General features: G+C 38.6%; 1 protein-coding gene across 1 annotated transcript in view; it reads left to right on the plus strand.

Moving 5' to 3' along the window:
- Nucleotides 1–2,275: 2,275 nt before the first annotated feature.
- Nucleotides 2,276–20,239, plus strand: part of STK32A (serine/threonine kinase 32A) — a 55,461-nt gene continuing 37,497 nt past the window's right edge. Inside the window, exons 1-3 of the mRNA XM_058174086.1 lie at nt 2,276–2,323; nt 4,608–4,759; nt 19,775–19,948. Of these exons, the coding sequence (XP_058030069.1) occupies nt 4,641–4,759; nt 19,775–19,948 (293 nt within the window). The 5' untranslated portion in view covers nt 2,276–2,323; nt 4,608–4,640. The remainder of the gene's footprint in view (nt 2,324–4,607; nt 4,760–19,774; nt 19,949–20,239) is intronic.

The raw sequence follows: 20,239 nt of genomic DNA on the forward strand, positions 1-20,239 counted from the left end.
TAGTTTCCGATTCCTTGAAGGTGAAGGATCTGCCTTTCTCTATCCTGGTTATTGGCTGTGTTTGAGGCATTGAGCCACATTCCAGGTTATTGAGACCACAGAGAAAGAAACTGAGGGGTTTCTTTTCTCCATATTGTTAAGTAGATTTTTGTTCTTGGTTTTTGTAGTGTGGAATGGTTGTGCGGCACCAGTGTCTTTGCATTAGCATTCTCTTATGACTTGCAACTTGCTTCTCAAAACCTATTTCCCAGTTTTTCCAACCCACAGGTGGTTTTATTTACTCACATGTAGTGTGACTACAGTTTCCAGAATAGTCAGCCAGCATGGCAGTTTACAATTCTGGGAAGATTGCTCTGTACAAATCGTAATTGACTTTGTACAATTCCCCCGCAGTTATCTTGTTTATGATCTGATAAAGACTTTAAACTGCATTGTACAATTGGCATTATTATGCCACGTTTAGTATTACTTTAACCCTTAGCTCACTGTCTTTTTTGGGAACTGTTTACAGACCTCTTCACAATTTCTCCTGTTGCTATCCTAGGCAAAAAAACAGGTTAGATGCATGGTTTGCCCATCTTCTTAATTGGTGGGATGGAAGGGGCATGAAGTGCTGCATTTTTAGGCTGTCACTTGGGCAATGTCTGACAATTCTGAGGTCGTGTTAATTAAGGCCAACATATGTTGATTTAGTCTTTTTAATCAGCCTGAAATTTAAATGCTGTTTAGCACATGCCTACTATGAGAAGTGGCTGCTCGTTTTCTTTCTTTCTTTCTTTCTTTCTTTCTTTCTTTCTTTCTTTCTTTCTTTCTTTCTTTCTTTCTTTCTTCCTTCCTTCCTTCCTCCCTCCCTCCCTCCCTCCCTCCCTCCCTCCCTCCCCCCTTCCTTCCTTCCTTCCTTCCTTCCTTCCTTTCTTTCTTTCTTTCTTTCTTTCTTTCTTTCTTTCTTTCTGATTTCCCTGTGATCAAAAGGCCTGGAATACTTTAAAGGCTCAGTGCATTTCCAAAACAAAGCAAAGCAAAGCAAAACAAAACAAAAAAACCCAAACATATCTTCTGAGCTGCTCCTCCTTCTTCCTCTTTTTCTTTTGGTCCCTTCAAATATTGACTCCTAGACTAATCCCCACAGTTTTGTTTATTAGAGCTGAAAGGGAGTGACTACCCCAAAGTCACCCAGCTGGCTTTGTGCCTTTGGGACTAGAACTCATGGCCTCCCCATTTCTAGCCTAGTGCCTTAAAACCACTACAACAAACTGGCTCCTGAGCTGTATTTGCAAGTAAAACTCTGTTCCGAATTGCTTAATCCTGGCAGATGGAACGCCAATGAAATCCCAGGTGCTACGTTTTGTTCAAAGTTTCATTTCAAAATAATAAGTAGTAAAGACAATGACTATTTTCCTACTCAATCTACCACCCCTTGCCTCCAAAAATGCAGGTGCATCACTAGAGAGCAGCAAAAAGATACAGAGAACATTTTTGCAGTTCACTGCAGGGGTGCTATTCAGCAGGTTCTGACAGGTTCTGGAGAACCAGTAGAGTAAATTTGGAGTAGTTTGGAGAACCAGCAAATACCACATCTGGCTGGCCCCTTCAAAGTTTGCATCATTTTGTAATATATAAAATGTATATATATAACGTAACTTCCTCCAGAAGTTGTAAATGCTCCAACACTGGAAGTTTTTAAGAAGAGATTGATGCACATTTGTCTGTAGTGGTGTAGAGTTTCCTGCCTAAGCAGGGGGTTGGACTAGAAGACCTCCAAGGTCCCTTCCAACTCTGTTATTCTATTCTATTCTATTCTATTCTATTCTATTCTATTCTATTCTATTCTGTTCTGTTCTGTTCTGTTCTGTTCTGTTCTGTTCTGTTCTGTTCTATTCTATTCTATTCTATTCTATAGTTTGCATCATTTCAGCTTATCAAGCCTGGTTTCAGAGAAAATAAAAAAATGTTTCTGCTTAATATCTTATCCTTTTTCGAGATGGATGGAAAAGGTTAAACATAAGAAAAGTTTTTATAGTTAATACGGCCATAATTTAACTATTAATGAGAGAAGGTTGAGTGAGCACTTACTTTACGATATAGCTATTGTTATGAAATAACATAGGGTAATAATATTGTTTCCAACAAAATATAGGAACAAATAGCTAAGTTTTAGCCATGATGATCCATAAGTGCATCTTTGAAATAATAATTTGAAAGTTATTAATTTTAATGTAAAATTGCTGAGCTTTTATTTATTATTTATATTTTATTCCTTTTTATAGTTACCTTTGATCATTTTGAAATTCTCAGAGCCATTGGAAAAGGAAGCTTTGGAAAGGTATGTTTTTGTAAACTATATCTTTGTTAATCATCTAAAGAAATAGTTCCTTCTTACCAAATAAGCATAAAATATTGTCCAGAGCTACATGCTAAATCTAAATGGCTTGCAACCGGAGCCTTGTTCCTTGTATGCCTAAAATCTTCAAATAATATTACAAGACATCAAATTGTCCATATTGATAACTCCAAGCTTCTGAATGTGTGTGTGTGTGTGTGTGTGTTTCTAATAAATGCAAACCTTCTCATAGAGCAAATTTGGGCATGCTGCATTCTGCTTCATTTTCCTCTTCCAATTCCCATCATGTTGTTTTTGTAGAGGATTTATATGAAAAATTATTTCCACTTTAAGTCTGTTTGCAGCCATTGTATTAGATGTGAGCATTCATGATTCTCTTGGCTTGTATTATTCTGAGAGAATGTATCCGATACTATCTGGGGGACACATCTAAGTCAGTAATGTGATCTCATGTGGATTCCATCACAGAATGGATCCCTTATCATATCTCCTACATAGTCCCAGGTTGCAAAACAAAGAAAGAGGATGAATATCATTGTGCCTGTTGTTAAAGGCATCAGAAATTCTGCAGTTTAATCTCCTTCATGGAAAAAGGAAACCTTATTCTAGCCTGCAAGCCATGGAGCCAAGGATTGTTGCTACAAATAACATAAAACATTGTCCAGCCCTTCTCTATAGTTTTATCGGAGCATAACTTGTTTATTTATTTTAACAAATTTATATAGTCAAAACATTAAAAATCTCAGTTAATAATTCACAGCTTAACCTCCCCCCAACCCACTCTGTAGTGGCAACAAGAGAATCAGACAAACATTTGATGGGCTCTAAATGCCGACAAAACTGTGTCTTCAAGGTCTTGAGAAGAACAAGAAGATGGAGAACCAATCATACCTCTGGGGGAATGATATTTCAAAGGAAGGGAGCCACCGAGAAGACCCCTTTTCTAGGTCCCATCAAATGTACTTCCTTGATAGTTGGGGCTTGCAACATGCCCTAACTTCTGGTGGGCTGTGTAGATGTAATTGGGGGAGAGACGGTCTATAGTCTTGTATTTTCATTTATTCATTTGTTCTCCATTTCATGTCAGAATTGACTTGTGAAAAATGATAGAGATCTTGCCCCAGGTACTAAAAAGTACTGTATGTTATCTCAAAGACAAGCAGTTGGACAATGATGAAGCCTAAGAAATAGAGGCTCTGACTACCTCTGGGTTAATTCAAGTGGGGATCAGATTACTAATTAGAAGGACATCTTTGAAACAATTTGAATATTTTCACCTTATATCATATTTTCCCTGAAAATCATCATATTTTCATCATATTTTCCCTGAAAAATACTAGCTTTGGTATTGGCAATTTAGCAGCCTTGGTGGAAATATTAATGTGGGGAAACATAATTTCCCCCAAATAGGATTAAGCCCCATCCCCAAAGGCCCTTAAGACCTGGGTGTACTCCTGGGGCTTCCAGGGAACTGGAGGTGTGCTCAGATACCTCCTTTGTTGAGGTGACTATTTTTATCGTCTCTTTGCCTAGGGGTTTGTATATTTTCTTTTTTTATACTGTTTATTTCTTAATATAGACATGTTATATATGTCGTTTATATATATTTGTGACTCTGGAAGGTAAACAACAATTATTTGATTGTTGTGTACCAGTGGTGGGATTCAAAAAAATTTATTACCGGTTCTGTGGGCGTGGCATGGCTTGGTGGGCGTGCTAAGGGAAGGATACTGTAAAATCTCCATTCCATCCCCACTCCAGGGAAAGATAACTGCAAAATCCCCATTTCCTCCTGATCAACTGGGACTCAGGAGGCAGAGAATAGATGGGGGCGGGGCCAGTCAGAGGTGGTATTTACTGGTTCTCTGGATTACTCAAAATTTCCGCTACCGGTTCTCCAGAACTGGTCAGAACCTGCTGAATACCACCTCTGCTGTGTACCTTCCAGAGTCACTTTGTTGAGATGGCTCTTCATATTTAATTAATAAATAAAGAATAAATCAGCAGTACTCATCTAGTCCAGCCTTATAGTTCTCATCATGGCCAACCAGCTGCATAAGAAAGCCTACTAATTTCCCTGCAGATGGTCTTCAGAGGCAAATCATACGTCTTACACCTAAGAATAAAAACTGGGGAAATGAAGTTGCAGCACTGAAATAAATGTTAGCTTCTACTGAAGACGGGTTATAGAACAATCTGCATTTCTGCTATATTCGTTCTACACATTCCATTTTATGGAACACGATACTTTGCTTTATTCCTTTAGGTATGCATTGTTCAGAAGAAAGATACCAAGAAAATGTATGCAATGAAGTACATGAATAAACAAAAATGTGTGGAACGGAATGAAGTGCGAAATGTATTCAAAGAGTTACAGATCATGCAGGGACTGGAACATCCTTTCCTTGTAAACTTGTGGTAAGTAACACACATTCCTTATGAGCATCCACCTATCCGAGTATTGCAGCTTCCATTATTTTTCTGGGATTATGTTGCCTTGGTTTCTCTGTAAAGCGTAGTTTTGTTTGTTTTTTCTAACTACATGACAATTGTTCATCCCTGCTGTTCTTCAGTGTTTATTGGTTTCCTCTTTTTTTGTTGTTAAAATAACCCAGTTTTCTGAGCGGGCTCTGAGAGCAACAAGAGATTCTTTCCAAAGCTACCTGTGGTTCAAATTAATACTTGAAGCAGGACCTTGATAATAGAGCTCCCGCTCCCCACCTTCCCACTTTCATCTACTTCTGTTATTAAGTTATTGCTAACCTCAGGGTACAAATGTTATATGTTTGATTTGTTGTTGTTCTTGTTGTTCAAAAGAAGAAATTGTAATGTTTTCTTCAATGGTGCTGGATCTAGCAAGAGATCTTTTTGGACAGGTTAATGTTATAAAAGAAGGCCTTGATTAGGCAAAGCAATGGTCTGATATCAAAATTTAACAACAATTCACATATTTCAGCATTCTTGGTTTTCTTGCTGATGTGGGTAGACTACAGTGGTGGGTTGCTACCGGTTTATCAGGTGAACTGGCAGAGGCAGCAGTGGGAGGCTCTGCCCACCCGCCTGGACGCTTCTGTACATGTGCAGAAGCTTCTGTGCATGTGCAGAAGCTTCTGTGCATGCGCAGAAGCATTGCACATGAGCGCATACACGCCCACGATCAAACCGGTAGCGACAGGTTTTGAAACCCGCCCCGGTAGATTAGCAAGCTTCAGTACTGATTAATTTTTATGAACTAATATATTGTGACCGAGACTTATAATGATATTGAACTTATTAATAATGCAGTATAGGTAATGATTATCCTGATTGTTATCAATATTTTTAAATCTGTTTATGATTAATACTGGATATTCTATGCAAAGAAGATAATATCTGGCATATTTTGTCCCTGGGAGAGGACTCCAGGTTTCAAAGTGACATAGAAATGTTTAAAATTAAATTAATAAAACAATTTTAAAGACATTAACTGTTTTAATATTTTCAAGTACTGGATCTTGTGAATTCTTTAAAATTTAAAATTGAGAGAAGAAGAAAAACCATTCTATTGAATGTTGTAGGAAATCAGTCATGATATTAAGCAATCCTGGGGTTCTTTCCTTCTCTGGCAAACTGTCCATCTTTTGTTATTGGACCCAACATCCTTGTTTCAAATGCTTCAAAGTCACTTCTAGAGAATGTCACAGGGAAAAACCATTGTCTGCACAATTCTGATCTTTGCAGATACAGACAAATCCTGCCATATGGATATCTTTTTCAAAGTTTTCCTTGCTGCTCTACCAAGTACCGGTTGGCAATGTATTTCTACCACTTCAGTATCTTCACTGTCAATTCTAAGACTGGTGACTGTAGCTGTTGGTATTAGTTTTGCCTCTTTAATTTCATTCACATTTTTTCTGTTCCTGGCCTTCAGCTATCCTTTCAGCTGAGGATAGAAACTGTGTGTATCCGCCCTAAATATTCCTGCAGTTGAATACCTTGCTCTCATATGTCAAAATCTCTTTTGTTGAACTCCAGTTGCAATAAGCCCATGAAGTGGCTGCATCTGAAGAACCAATTACTACATTGGCATTATCTTTGAAGAAACAAAATCTTTGTTAGCACAGATTGTACATTAAATCAATTGTCCTTTGCTAGGAAAAAGGAAATAGAAGAAAATTGGTTGGCTGGAACACTAGACCCTACAAGTACCATCTAAGCATGCAATCTATTCTTGCAATTGGTGGAGGCTTTTCCCTTGATTGGCAACATTTGAGTCTCACTGTTGATCACAGTCTTAGAGGGTCCAGCAGAAATATACAGATCACAGCTATACATTCCAAATGGCCATTAAGAACATGGGAATAGCATGGTTTATGCCAACATGGTTTCTCCCAGCTTCAGGAATTCATGGAAAACTGGACGTGTAGCTCAATCCTTAGAAAGTTCTTCACCACCCTCTCTCTTCATTTGTTCTTTAAGTCCCTATTCTATATTGTGTCTGAAAACCTTCACCAGGCTTTAGGACAAAGCAAGTTTTGAAATCAGCCTCACGGTCTGTTTACTTTCAAGACGTCTGTGCTGATCAGAACACTAATAATACATATTAGAACCTTCCTCTTTTTTTTTTTTTTGATTTAGGAAGTGCTCTTTGGCTCTAGGGGCCTTGAAACAGAAATAATGAAATACAGGCTTTTATAGAATGTAACTGTTAGAACCCCAGTCTCCTATTTTGATTATTATTTCATTCAGCTTTGGGTTCTAGGTGGCGTTGCTGGCAGAGTGTTGAAAAATTAGCTGTCGCAAAACCTCTTAGATGGGGGCGGGGGGGGGAATGATAATGAAACAGATTTCAGTGAATTTCAGCAAAGGTATTGTATCCAAACTGACACCTGAAACTGACACCTGAAATGAGAAGGCAAATGTTAAAGAATCAGATATTTAAAAAAAATCATGCTTGATTTGTTTTAACACGTGTACACGTATCATTTGTCTTTTTTAATGCAACATTTTTTCTGACTATTGGGAATGCTGTTTAGTCTGGACAGTCATATACTGTAAGCTTCTCTTTGGGGAATTGGGTGATCTTAACAGTTCTAATCAGTGGTGAAATCCAAATTTTTTTACTACTGGTTCTGTGGGCGTGGCTTGGTGGATGTGGTGTGGCTTGATGTGGCAGGGGAAGGATACTGCAAAATCTCCATTCCCTCCCCACTCCAGGGGAAGGATACTGCAAAATCTCCATTCCCACCCCACTCTGGGGCCAGCCAGAGGTGGTATTTGCTGGTTCTCCGAACTGCTCAAAATTTCCGCTACCGGTTCTCCAGAATCTGTCAGAATCTGCTGGATTTTACCCCTGGTTCTAATAATTTAGGCTAGTTAACTAATTTGCTGTATAACAACAATAAAGCCCTTGATTAAAAAGAGCAAGAACCATAATATTTCACAATGAGATGCAATGGAAAGCATCATTAGGCGTCACTAATGTTTGGTTTGAATCCTGGTGACTTAATGTGGGTTCAGTAATAAATTGTAGCCCTTCTAAGGGCATTTCTTCATTTCTTTAATCCTGTCTATCCATTTTACTTTGTCTTCTACTTTTCTCAGCCTTGCCAGGCCTAATATTTTCTTCCGGTCCATAATGGAAAGCTGTGATTTCTTAAATATGAACGAGCTATGAAGCTCTTCCTCGTGGCCACATTAAAATGCTTTCTTCTGATCCTTGAAGGTGAAGAAATGTAGCCAGGATAGTTTGTCTTGTTTTGCCTAAGTAATGAAGCCGGAATTGTGTTGTCTTTATTGCTTTAATGTGGGTTACATTAAGGAAAAGTGATTGGTGATTTCCTCTGATTTCATTTACCTTCCCAGCACCGCCAGCTGGTGGAAAGAAACTCCTGCCAATTTCTCTCCTTATCATGGGGAGGGGTGGAGGGAGAAAATTTTTGATAGGTGTCTGGATTAGTGGATTTAGCAATGTCTCAAACTTTGTTCAATTTTTGTGCAAGCGTTTTGGGTGACTATATTCAAAAGGCATGATATAATATTGCTGCTATGGAATGATGTTAAGGCCATGTCCAAAAGGAATTGTCAAGTTTTCTTTGACTGCAGCCATGCAAAAGCTTTGGGCCTTTTGTTCAGATAACTTTTTTGTTTAAACTGTGCTAGTCTCTGCATGAGGATTAAAAATAAATTTCCTGTGTTCTGCACAGGACAGTCCCGGTCGAAACCGGCAGTGAGAAAAAGACCAGAGTCAGTCCGTAGGTTCTCAAAGTCCAAATGAATTCAATCATCCTACTTCCCGGAAGGGTCAAAAAGCTTGCTCCAATTGAGCATTCTTATAACCACTGAAAATAAATCACTCTGCTTTAATTACAGAAGCAATAGTCAGCAATCACAGCAGACTTGCTTGGGCCCACCTTTGCCATTGGACATTTAACTTGAATGCTACTATCAAATAAATGTTGTAGTTTGAAATCTGAGGAAGCTGGACTTTGGAAATAGAAATGGACCCTAGCTGTTGTATTGCACTATAGAAGCCAACAGTTCCTTAACATATGAATTTAGCAACCCTATGGACACCTATTCAGGAGTAAACTAGAGTTTTATCCTCAGTTATGTTCTTCTGAGGCTGTTCTGAAGATAGCATTGGAATGCTCGAAATAAGTAAGAATGACAGCTAGGTACTTTCATACAACATGCCAGTCAAGTCTTAGACAATCTCAGGAATGCCTTCATTTTTATTTTTATTTTGTAATCTGAATTGTAACACAGATAGAGAGGAATAATGGAATTTTAACTATCCTGATTTAGAATCCAATTCTCTTATCTGCTATTTGATTTGGGGAAAAAAGTATTCCATTTTTTTCCCCAAAGGGAGCATGTTCTTCCAAGGCAAACAGCATCTCTAGAAGGTTCATCCAAAGTGGGATTAAAGTGGGGAAGGGAATTAATGCCTATAATTGTTGTTTACATTTTAAAATATTTACTAATTACATCCAACTGAGTTTGTTCCTATTTGACATAGAGAATAGATAACCTAAAAAAAACCCGGAGCCTGTAACTTCAAGAGTCCAAAACACATTGCAAACGGCTGAATCTCTAAATCTAGCAACCAAACCAGAGTGTCAAATCTGGATTGCTGCCTACTTCATATTTAAAACACAGAATTTGAACCTCTCCCCTACCTGTGATCCCTCCTCCTGCCCTCCACCTTCAAACCAGTTTCTCCTTAGCAGTTTTTTTCATACAGAAAATTGAGATGGGAGAGTCCTACGGCAGCTCTTCCTGATCAGTGTTTCTGCTGTTGAATTGCCCATATGTGCTGCTTGAGAAGAAATTGGTACATGGTAAAGTGGTGCTATCATTTTATTTAGTTTGGTCCCCAGGTGCCTCTATTCCTTTTCATGAGTCTTCCCGGCATGTAAAAGGTTTCAACTATTTGTCTCCTCTGGTGTTAATTTTCTTAGTGTTTATTTTTCCCTGTTTAGTCTATCTAGCCTGTATAAAGCAGAAAGCAGCAGCCTGTCACTAGAGAGACCCTGTCTTATAAGCGCTCAATGAAGAAAACAGGCAACATGATAAATGAGGGCATCTTATGATGCTCTTTTAGCTGGAGCAATAAATAACACCTGCCTTCCCTGCTTCTCTGAGCTGTTGCCCATTGACTATAAATAATATGTTTTTGGCAGTCAATAGCAAAACGAAGGTAAATTAATTTCCCCGAGCAAGTCTGTCTGTGTGTCTTTATTTATTTATTTATTGAATTGATATAGTACCTATTCACCCATGCCGATTCAAGGCAGTTTACAGAATATAAAACTACATTTAAAACAATAAAACTAATAAAAAGAATCAAATAAATTAATATAGTATAATTTATTTATTTATTTGCATTTATATCCCGCCCTTCTCCGAAGACTCAGGGCGGCTTACACTATGTCAAGCAATAGTCTTCATCCATTTGTATACTATATACAAGGTCAACTTATTGCCCCCCAACAATCTGGGTCCTCATTTTACCTACCTTATAAAGGATGGAAGGCTGAGTCAACCTAATAATATCACCCCCCCCCACCCTCTGCCCCAGCAACAGCAGATCACACGAGCCATTTAATGGGCTCCATCCCTCTCTGGGTTTCCCAGGCCTACTGGCAGAGCCAGGTCTTCAACACCTTCTGGAAGAGTACTAGAGTGGGGGCCATTCTAATCTCTGGGGCAATGATGTTCCAGAGAGAGGGAGCCACCACAGAGAAGGCCTTTCTTCTGGGTCCCATCAGATGTATCTCCCTTGGGGATGGGACCTGCAGCGTTCCCTTCTTCCCCGCTCTGATGGGTGGGTAGATATGACTGGCAAGAGACCAGATAACCTGGTCCCCAGCCATGAAGGGCTTTAAAGGTAACAACCAACACCTTGAATTGTACCCGGAAGCAAATTGGCAGCCAATGCAGCTCCCGCAGGAGAGGTGATACATGTGCACACCGGGGTCTGTACAAAACCATGTGGGCCACTGCATTTAGCACCAACTGGAGCTTCTGGATGCTCTTCAAAGTAGCCTCAAACCCATGGATGTTGAATGGATACTTTGGACACAAATCATTTTAAAACACAAGCAGCCTCGGTAACTCACTTGTGCTAGAATTTAAACTGGGATTTTCTCTCATTATGGCCAGGCCAACCTCTTTAAGCAGAAATTACAGAGTTAAACCTTCATTCAAACTGGATTGTATTTTGTCATAGATGTGAAAAATATTGAACCATGGATCTTCTTAGGTCTATGCTTTTATGCCTGCCTTGGTGAGAATTTATTGCCTGGCCCTTTAGGCTGGAGTTACTTAACTAGCAGGTCAAGGCTATAAATCCATCAGACTGTGTCACTGTTGTAAATGCATTCTGAATTCAAAAGGAATTGGGTTCCTGTGGGTAGCAAACACTGTTTTCATTGAGCAAGGCAGGGTTCATTGTCAGAGTCAAGCAAGGGTTGATATTTCTAAGAAACCTTCACAGTGAGAGCCAGTTACAAAAGATGCTCAGCTTAAAGTAACATACAAAACCTGCAAGGTTGGGTTATCAAGAGAAATTATTCTAGGAAGGCCATAGATAGGTGGAACCTTATGGAGAGGGGAATTTTAGTCTCTCCCCACATGCAATTAGCACTGATCAGTCTGGATTTCCATCTCTTAGTTGCTTCTGTGTAAGCTTGCAATTGCATCCCTGAATAAGTGAACACTTTTGCACTCCCTCGTTTTCTGATTCTTCACACAGAAGTGTTATGGGAAGATGAGGGAATAGAAGGAGAACTTACCAAATTTGTGGATAATATAAACTGGCAGGAATAGCCAACACCCTAGATCAGGGGTGTCAAACTCGCATCGTCATGGTGGCATCACATGATGTATGGTGACTTTTTTCCCTTTTGCTAAACCGGGCGAAGGTGTGGCCAGCGTGTGACACATCTGGCCCATGGGCTGCAAGTGTGATAGCCCTGCCCTACAGGATAGAATTAAGATCCAGATGGATCTTGACAGACTTGAACACTGTGCCCTATCTAACAAAATGAAATTCAATGTACAGAAAAGTAAAATCTTACACTTTGGCAAGAAAAACCAAAAGTACACATATAGACTGGGTGAAACCAGGCTTAATAACAGTAACTGTGAGAGGGATCTTGGAGTTTTAGTGGATAACCAATTAAATATGAATCAACAATATGCGACAGCAGCCAAAAAAGCCAATGCAATCCTAAATTGCATTAACAGAGGGATATAATCAAGATCAAGTGAGGTACTAATACCACTCTATAAAGCCTTAGTATGACCACACCAAGAATACTGCATCCAGTTTCGATCACCATACTATAAAAAAGAAGTTGAGACTCTGGAAATAGTGCAGAGAAGAGCAACCAAGATGATTAGAGGACTGGAAGCTAAAACATACAATGAACGGTTACAAAAACTGGGCATGGTTAGTCTAGTGAAGAGAAGGACCAGGGGAGATAGCAGTGTTCCAATATTTGAGGGGCTGCCACAGAGAGGAGGGAGTCAAGCTATTTTCCAAGGCACCTGAAGGCCAGACAAGGAATAATGGATGGAAACTGAACAAGGAGAGATACAATCTGGAAATAAGGAGAAAATTTCTGACAGTAAGAGCAATCAACCAATGGAACAGCTTAACTTTGGAAGTTGGAGCTTCATCACTGGAAGCTTTCAAGAAGAGACTGGACTGTCAGGTGTCAGAAATGATGTAGGGTCTCCTGCTTGGGAATGGGGTTGGAGTAGATGACCTACAAGGTACCTTCCAACTCTGTTAATCTGAATATAAGTGGTGGTGTCTCAGGGGTCAAGAATATATATAGTGTCTTGCCCTACCAGTATTAGTGAGGGTATGGCTTTCTCCTTGGTAGTTCCTTAATTAGGGTATTGTTTTTCTACTTGATTGTGTTAATTCCCTGGCAGGACACACCTCTGTATAGATATAGGGAGTAAACCTCAGACTCTCACACTAATGATGTTAACTAGTAGGGTCATGAAATGTCTGCTAGCAAACAATCACAGTCAGAGAGCATCAAGGAGTCCACAATTCCTCCCTGAGCTACGTATTTCTCTTCTTTAAGAAGCAAGATTTCCAAACAAACAGTTTTGAATGGCACAATCATTAAAAAAAATGCTGGGCTGAATTCAAAGCAATTTTGCAAACTTGCCGTTATTTGTTATTATCTTTATTATAAACATAATTAAGTAGTTTGCAACATAAAAATACAATTTAAGGTAATAGAATGAGTCCTGGGACTAGAGTTGTTTGCTTAGAGCATTGGTTGATAGAAATGCCTTTAAAGAATGTTTTTCCCTTTTGTACTACAATCTCAATTTATCAACCATGTTTTAGAATTCTAGGTTTTCTTTGTCAGCTTCTGGGAGAATTCAGACCCTAAGCTCCTATAAATTGAACACAATGGCAATGATGTCGCCTTGTATTGCACATTTCCACGAAGTGTCTTCTTGAGTTAATCTGTTTTCTAATGAAAAAATGTCCTGGATCTGTTCAGAAGAAGGAATCGTGACTCAGAGATTTAGCTACTCCTAGTTGTTACTTGGTTATCAAGCACCTTCAGTGTAATTGAATTGGTGGTTTATTTTTCAGCCAGTGGAAGCACCTAGTCCAGGATCATGTCTGGTTAGTATTTGGGTGGAAAATTTCCAGGTAATCTTTGGACTGTAAGCTACAGTAGGAAATAAGAAATAGCTTCATCCTCATCATCCTCATCATTATCATCTCAGGAGAAGGCAATGTACTTCTCTATTACTGTTAAGAAACTACATGGATGTGTCCATGAATTCCAGGAAAGAAGCTAGACTGAAATGAGACTTGATTTATTATTTACAATTCCACTTACATAGTGAGCAACCAAGCTTGGTTGTTTTCTTGAAGACCCAAACGAGATAACATCATCAGTGCAGATAACATCATCTATATCAGTGCTGCTGATGTTACCTAGTTTATTTTATTTATTTATTTATTTATTTATTTATTTATTTATCAATTATATATCAGATAACAGGTAAAAGTATAAACATAATTTGGATACATGAAAAGAGTAAGTAAAAAGGAATATTAGGACAGGGACGATAGGGACATAGGTGCATTTATGCACTCTCCTTACAGACCTCTTAGGAATGGGGTGAGGTCAACAGTAGACAGTTTAAGCTTAAAGTTTGGGGAGTTTGGGGAAGAAACTACAGAGTCAGGTAGTGCATCCACTCTGTTACTGAAGTCATATTTTCTGCAATCGTTTGGAGTGGTTTACCTTGAGTTTGTATCTATTATTTGCTTGTGTATTGTTGTGGTTGAAGCTGAAGTAGTCATTGACAGGTAGGACATTGTGGTAGATAATTTTATATACTATGCTTAGGTCAGACTGAAGTCAGCATAGTTCTAAGTTGTCTAAGCCCAAAATTTGGAGTCTGGTGGCATAAGGTATTTTATTGCGAGCAGAGAAGTGGAGGACTCTTCTTTGACTTTTCTTTCATTGGGTAATGAAACGCCTGCATGAAAACAACCAAGCTCAGAGAGCGCCAAGGACCCCTCATTTCAACTCTGAGCAGCAAATATTCTCTTTTATTGATAGTGATCAGCAATACCCCTGTTTACTGTTGTTTTCTTTTTAGTTTATTTCTTGCAACTCTTTCTCCTTTGGTTGTCTTGTAACAATTGTATTGTTATCAATGTTGTTGCTGCTGCTGCTAAATCTTCCAAGGAGATTTAAAAGATCACATGGATTATATTAACAAGAAAACAAAACTTAGATAATAATATACTAACAACTTGCCCAACTGTTGGCTGTCTACATAAACTGGTCACGAAGTATGAAAGAGCTCTGTTTCCCAAAATTAAAGCCACATAAATATGCCAAAGACTTTTTTTGTTTTCAGAGTGAGATGGGTGGCATATGCATTTATTAAACAAATAAATAAATAGAGAGGAAGTTGCTTTTATCTTTGCAGTATTGATGAATACAAAGAGACAACCTGGGGAGAAACCATCTACCATGATTATGCACTAGTAAAGTATCTGATTTTCTGACCTTAGAACATTTGATGCTCAGCAGTCTTTCAGTCCTGCATGTAATGAAAAGAATTATTTTGGAGTTGGCAGGCTGCACTTTAAGGAATTGTTTGCTCTTTCTCTCTTTCCTGTTTTAAAAGATAAACAACCTTAAAACTTCTAGGTTGATAGAGATTCCTGTAGAGAATATTATGACCACGTAACAACTCAATTGTTACATGGACATCACCAGATGGTCAACACAGAAATCAGATTGACTATGTGCTCTGCAGCCAAAGATGGAGAAGCTCTATACAGTCAGTAAAAATAAGACCAGGAGCTGACTGTGGCTCAGATCATGAGCTTCTTCTTGCAAAATTAAGGCTTAAACTAAAGAAAGTAGGGAAAAGCACCAGGCCATTCAGGTATGAACTAAATCATATCCCTGATGAATATACAGTAGAGGTGACAAATAGATTTAAAGAATTAGATCTGATAGACAGAGTGCCTGATGAACTATGGATGGAGGTTCGCAACATTGTACAAGAGGTAGCGACTAAAACCATTCCAAAGAAAAAGAAATGCAAGAAAGCAAAATGGCTGTCTGAGGAAGCTCTGCAAATAACTGAGGAAAGAAGGGAAGCGAAAGGCAAGGGAGAAAGAGAAAGATACACCCAGTTGAATGCAGAATTCCAGAGAATAGCTAGAAGAGATAAGAATGCATTCTTAAATGAACAGTGCAAAGAAATAGAAGAAAACAATAGAATAGGGATGACCAGAGATCTATTCAAGAAAATTGGAGATATGAAGGGAACGTTTCATGCAAAGATGGGCATGATAAAGGACCAAAATGGCAGGGACCTAACAGAGGCAGAAGAGATTAAGAAGAGGTGGCAAAATGACACAGAAGAACTATACAAGAATGAGCTTAACATCCCTGATAACCACGTTGGGGTGGTCACTAACCTTGAGCCAAACATCCTAGAATGTGAAGTCAAATGGGCCTTAGGAAATATGAACAACAACAAAGCTAGTGGAGAAGTCAGTATTCCAGCTGAGCTATTCAAAATCTTAAAAGATGACGCAGTAAAAGTGCTACACCCAATTTGCCAGCAAATTTGGAAAACTCAACAGTGGCCACAGGATTGGAAAAGGTCAGTTTACATTCCAATTCCAAAGAAAGGCAATGCCAAAGACTGTTCAAACTATCGCACCATTGCACTCATTTCACAGGCTAGTAAGGTTATGCTTAAAATCCTACAAGCTAGGCTCCAGCTGTATGTGGATCGAGAACTACCAGAAGTACAGGCAGGATTTCGTAGAGGCAGAGGAACTAGAGATCAAATTGCCAACATACGCTGGATCATGGAGAAAGTTAGGGAGTTCCAGAAAAACATCTACTTCTGCTTCATTGACTATGCTAAAGCCTTTGATTGTGTGGATCACAACAAATTGTGGCAAGTTCTTAAAGAGATGGGAGTACCAGACCATCTTATTTGTCTCTTGAGAAACCTGTATGCGGGTCAAGAAGCCACAGTGAGAACTAGACACGGAACCACTGATTGGTTCAAAATTGGGAAAGGAGTCCGGCAAGGCTGTATACTATCACCCTGTCTATTTAACTTATATGCAGAACACATCATGAAAAAGGTAGGGCTAGATGAATCAAAAATTGGAATTAAGATTGCCGGAAGAAATACCAACAACCTCAGATATGCAGATGATACCACTCTAATGGCAGAAAGCGAAGAGGAACTAAAGAGCCTCTTGATGCAGGTGAAGGAGGAGTGCAAAAATTGGCTTGAAACTCAACATTAAGAAAACTAAAATCATGGCATCCAGCCCTCTCAATTCCTGGCAGATAGATGGTGAAGAAATGGAGGTAGTGACAGATTTTATTTTCCTGGGCTCCAAGATCACCGCAGATGGGGACTGCAGCCAAGAAATTAAAAGACGCTTGCTCCTTGGGAGGAAAGCTATGGAAATCTAGACAGCGTACTAAAAAGCAGAGACATCACCCTGCCAACAAAAGTGTGTATAGTCAAAGCTATGGTTTTCCCAGTTGCAATGTGAAGGCTGTGAAGGTTGGACCATAAGAAAGGCTGAGCGCCAAAGAATTGAGGCCTTTGAACTCTGGTGCTGGAGAAGACTCCTGCGAGTCCCTTGGACTGCAAGGTGAACAAACAAGTCAGTTCTAGAGGAGATCAACCCTGACTGCTCTTTAGAAGGCCAGATCCTGAAGATGAAACTGAAATACTTTGGCCACCTAATGAGAAAGAAGGACTCACTGGAGAAGAGCCTAATGCTGGGAAAGATTGAGGGCAAAAGAAGAAGGGGCCGACAGAGAACGAGGTGGTTGGATGGAGTCACTGAAGCAGTAGGCATGAGTTTAAATGGACTCCAGAGGATGGTAGAGGACAGGAAGGCCTGAGGAACGTTGTCCATGGGGTCACGATGGGTCGGGCACAACTTCGCAACTAACAACAACAAACAACTCAATTGAGCACCAGATTGATTTCTTATACCCTTCTCTGTTGAACAGGATATTAAAACCACACTACCAATCTACTGTGATACCAATTCCAAGGGCTGGACCACTTGTTCAGAAACACTTACATTGTAACCATTGTAACCACCCAAATAGTTCATTCAGATGTTTAATCTTGACACAGCAGAGCAAGTAAAAAAAAATCCCTAATACTTTTTGAGACAGTTTTTATAACAACTCTCTTGATCTGCAAGTAAGCAAATACATTTCTTTGTTTTAACTTTCACAATCTATGTTTTCTACAGTAGAACCATATTTATTTGCAAAGCAAGTACAATGAGCTATGGTTTGAAAAGGTTCACACATATTGCAGTCCTATGCTCACTGCCCATTTAGTAAGGAAATAATTTGGTGTTTCTCATACCCTTTGCCACGATACATGCAAATATTTATGCACGTACAAATACGTTAAGTATTTATGAGTCTAGGAGTTCATTGAGTTGCAAATATTTTTAAAACATGTAAATACATACTTCAGCTATGTGTAATTATTGTTTTGCTATTGAAAGTGGCTTTATTCTGAGTCGAACCACTGGTTGATCTATTTCTAAGGATGTAAAAAAAATATGTTGTGATTTGCAGTGAGAATGAATTAACTTGATCCACCAGAACTGATCATGTCATGGAGTAGATGGGCAGGAGTGCACAATGCATTGCACAATGCATTATATGGGAAAGATGTCTAAGAAACAGCATGTACAGAATGGGATAAATTTTAAAAATGATCTATTGATTTTTTTAAATATATATATAGAGTTATTTGTGTTTTCAAAAACCTTATATTTCAAGAAATTATGTACGTCATCATATACAGATTTTCCAGTAGCAATTGTGTATTTGTAGAAAATTGACAATATCTAACATTAAGACTAAAACATACCAGATTTAGAATGATTAGCTTATCACAATCTAGAGATAAATTAAAATTGGGCCATGTTTTACAGGACTTTAGGCTGTAAAAGTTTTTCCAGGACTGGAAATAGCCAGGACTGAATCTGAGAATGGTTTTTTTTAATTATTGACTTACAGTTTCTCAAATTGCAGATCATGACTCTGTGAGGGTTATGAGCAATATGTAAGAGGGAAGGTTATGAGTTTTGTGAAAACACGATATAGATGTGTGCAGCCAAACTAAAAGCAATTTAAGATTCATTCCCAGCTTTGCTGCTTGCTTTGTCTGTATAAACTGGCCATAGGCTTGCCCAGAAAACAAGATTAAATTTTGACAGCATTGTTATTTTTCCACCAGAAATATGCACTGGGTGACTTTGTGGTCCTGCAAAGTTTGAGAAACATGATTATGCTTTAATTATTAAAATTATTTATCATATTTATTTCTAGCCCAAGCCTAACTTCAATGAACTGATCAGTTTTATTCATGGGAGGATGTATATAAACTCATTTATCATTTCAGGGTGTTCTGAAAATTTTGAGGGACTCTGGATTACCAATCTGTCCTGAGGGAGCAATATAAATCCAATATAGTAGGCTAGTTTATGTGTTCTTTCTGATTCTGAAGAGGTGATTTTCTAGAGCAGTTCTTCACCATCTTGTGCTAATAATATGTATTGGATGACTCTACCCAGAGTTTTCAGATAGCATGCCAAATCTATTGTAGTGTAGACTTTTGCCTTGCTTCTTATTCTCATGAATTTTGCTTCATCCATTGACTTAGAGATGATGTGTTTGCCTTGTATTTAATTATGTGGCTCCTTAGGGAATCTCTTGGCTTGGCAGCAGCTAACTTTTCTCTCTGTGTTCAAAAACAGTGACTGTTCCAAGACTAAATGTATTGATTTTTTTTAAGCACATGTCATTTGTTGGCTTTTTAAAGATGTAGATATTGAGAGGAAATTTTAGGAGAATGTATAAAACGAAATATGAGAAATTAGCAGCAGGACTGAATTTATAGCAAGACTCAGTTCTACAACTTTTCTGTCTAGTGACAAAGCTTACTATGGGAATATACAAAATATATACTCTTACGTTTGCACTATTTTTTTCATGTTATTGCAGAACTTAGTTATCAAATAAGGCAAAACTATTTCCAGCAACAATTCATGATAGCCTTCAAAATGAGAAATGCCATACTAATTATTAGTCAGGACATAGCAATACATCTTTTTACGAAAATATTATTTCAAAAAAACATTAAGAACCAGGTGAGTCATAACAATATAGTGTGAGGTCATACTATTTTAGATTACAGATTCCTGTTCCTTTTTTTTTTGCTTTGAAACTCTTCTCTTTTTATGGTTTATTATGCTGTACATCCACAAAGTAATGTCCTGAAGCAGAATCATGCAATCCAACATTCCTATCAATGGACTGTTTTAGGGGTTTCTCTTATGTATTGTGTATCCTTTTCCAGGTACTCATTCCAGGATGAAGAAGACATGTTTATGGTGGTGGATCTGCTTCTTGGAGGAGATTTACGTTACCACCTGCAGCAAAATGTCCGTTTTGAAGAGGAGACTGTGAAACTATTCATCTGTGAGCTAGCACTGGCATTGGATTATCTCCAAAGCAGGAACATCATCCACAGGTGAGTCATGGGCTGGAGAGTTACATTAATAATAATAATAATAATAATAATAATATCATCAGAGTTGGAAGGGACCTTGGAGGTCTTCTAGTCCAACCCCCTGCCCAGGCAGGAAACCCTACACCATTTCAGACAAATGGCTAGCCAACATTTTCTTAAAAATTTCCAGTGTTGGAGCATTTACAACTTCTGCAGGCAAGTTGTTCCACTGATTAATTGTTCTAACTGTCAGGAAATTTCTCCTTAGTTCTAGGTGATTAGTTTCCACCCATTGCTTCTTGTTCTACCCTC

Source organism: Ahaetulla prasina, chromosome 2 (assembly GCF_028640845.1).
Source record: "Ahaetulla prasina isolate Xishuangbanna chromosome 2, ASM2864084v1, whole genome shotgun sequence".
NCBI classification, from domain to species: Eukaryota; Metazoa; Chordata; class Lepidosauria; order Squamata; family Colubridae; genus Ahaetulla; species Ahaetulla prasina.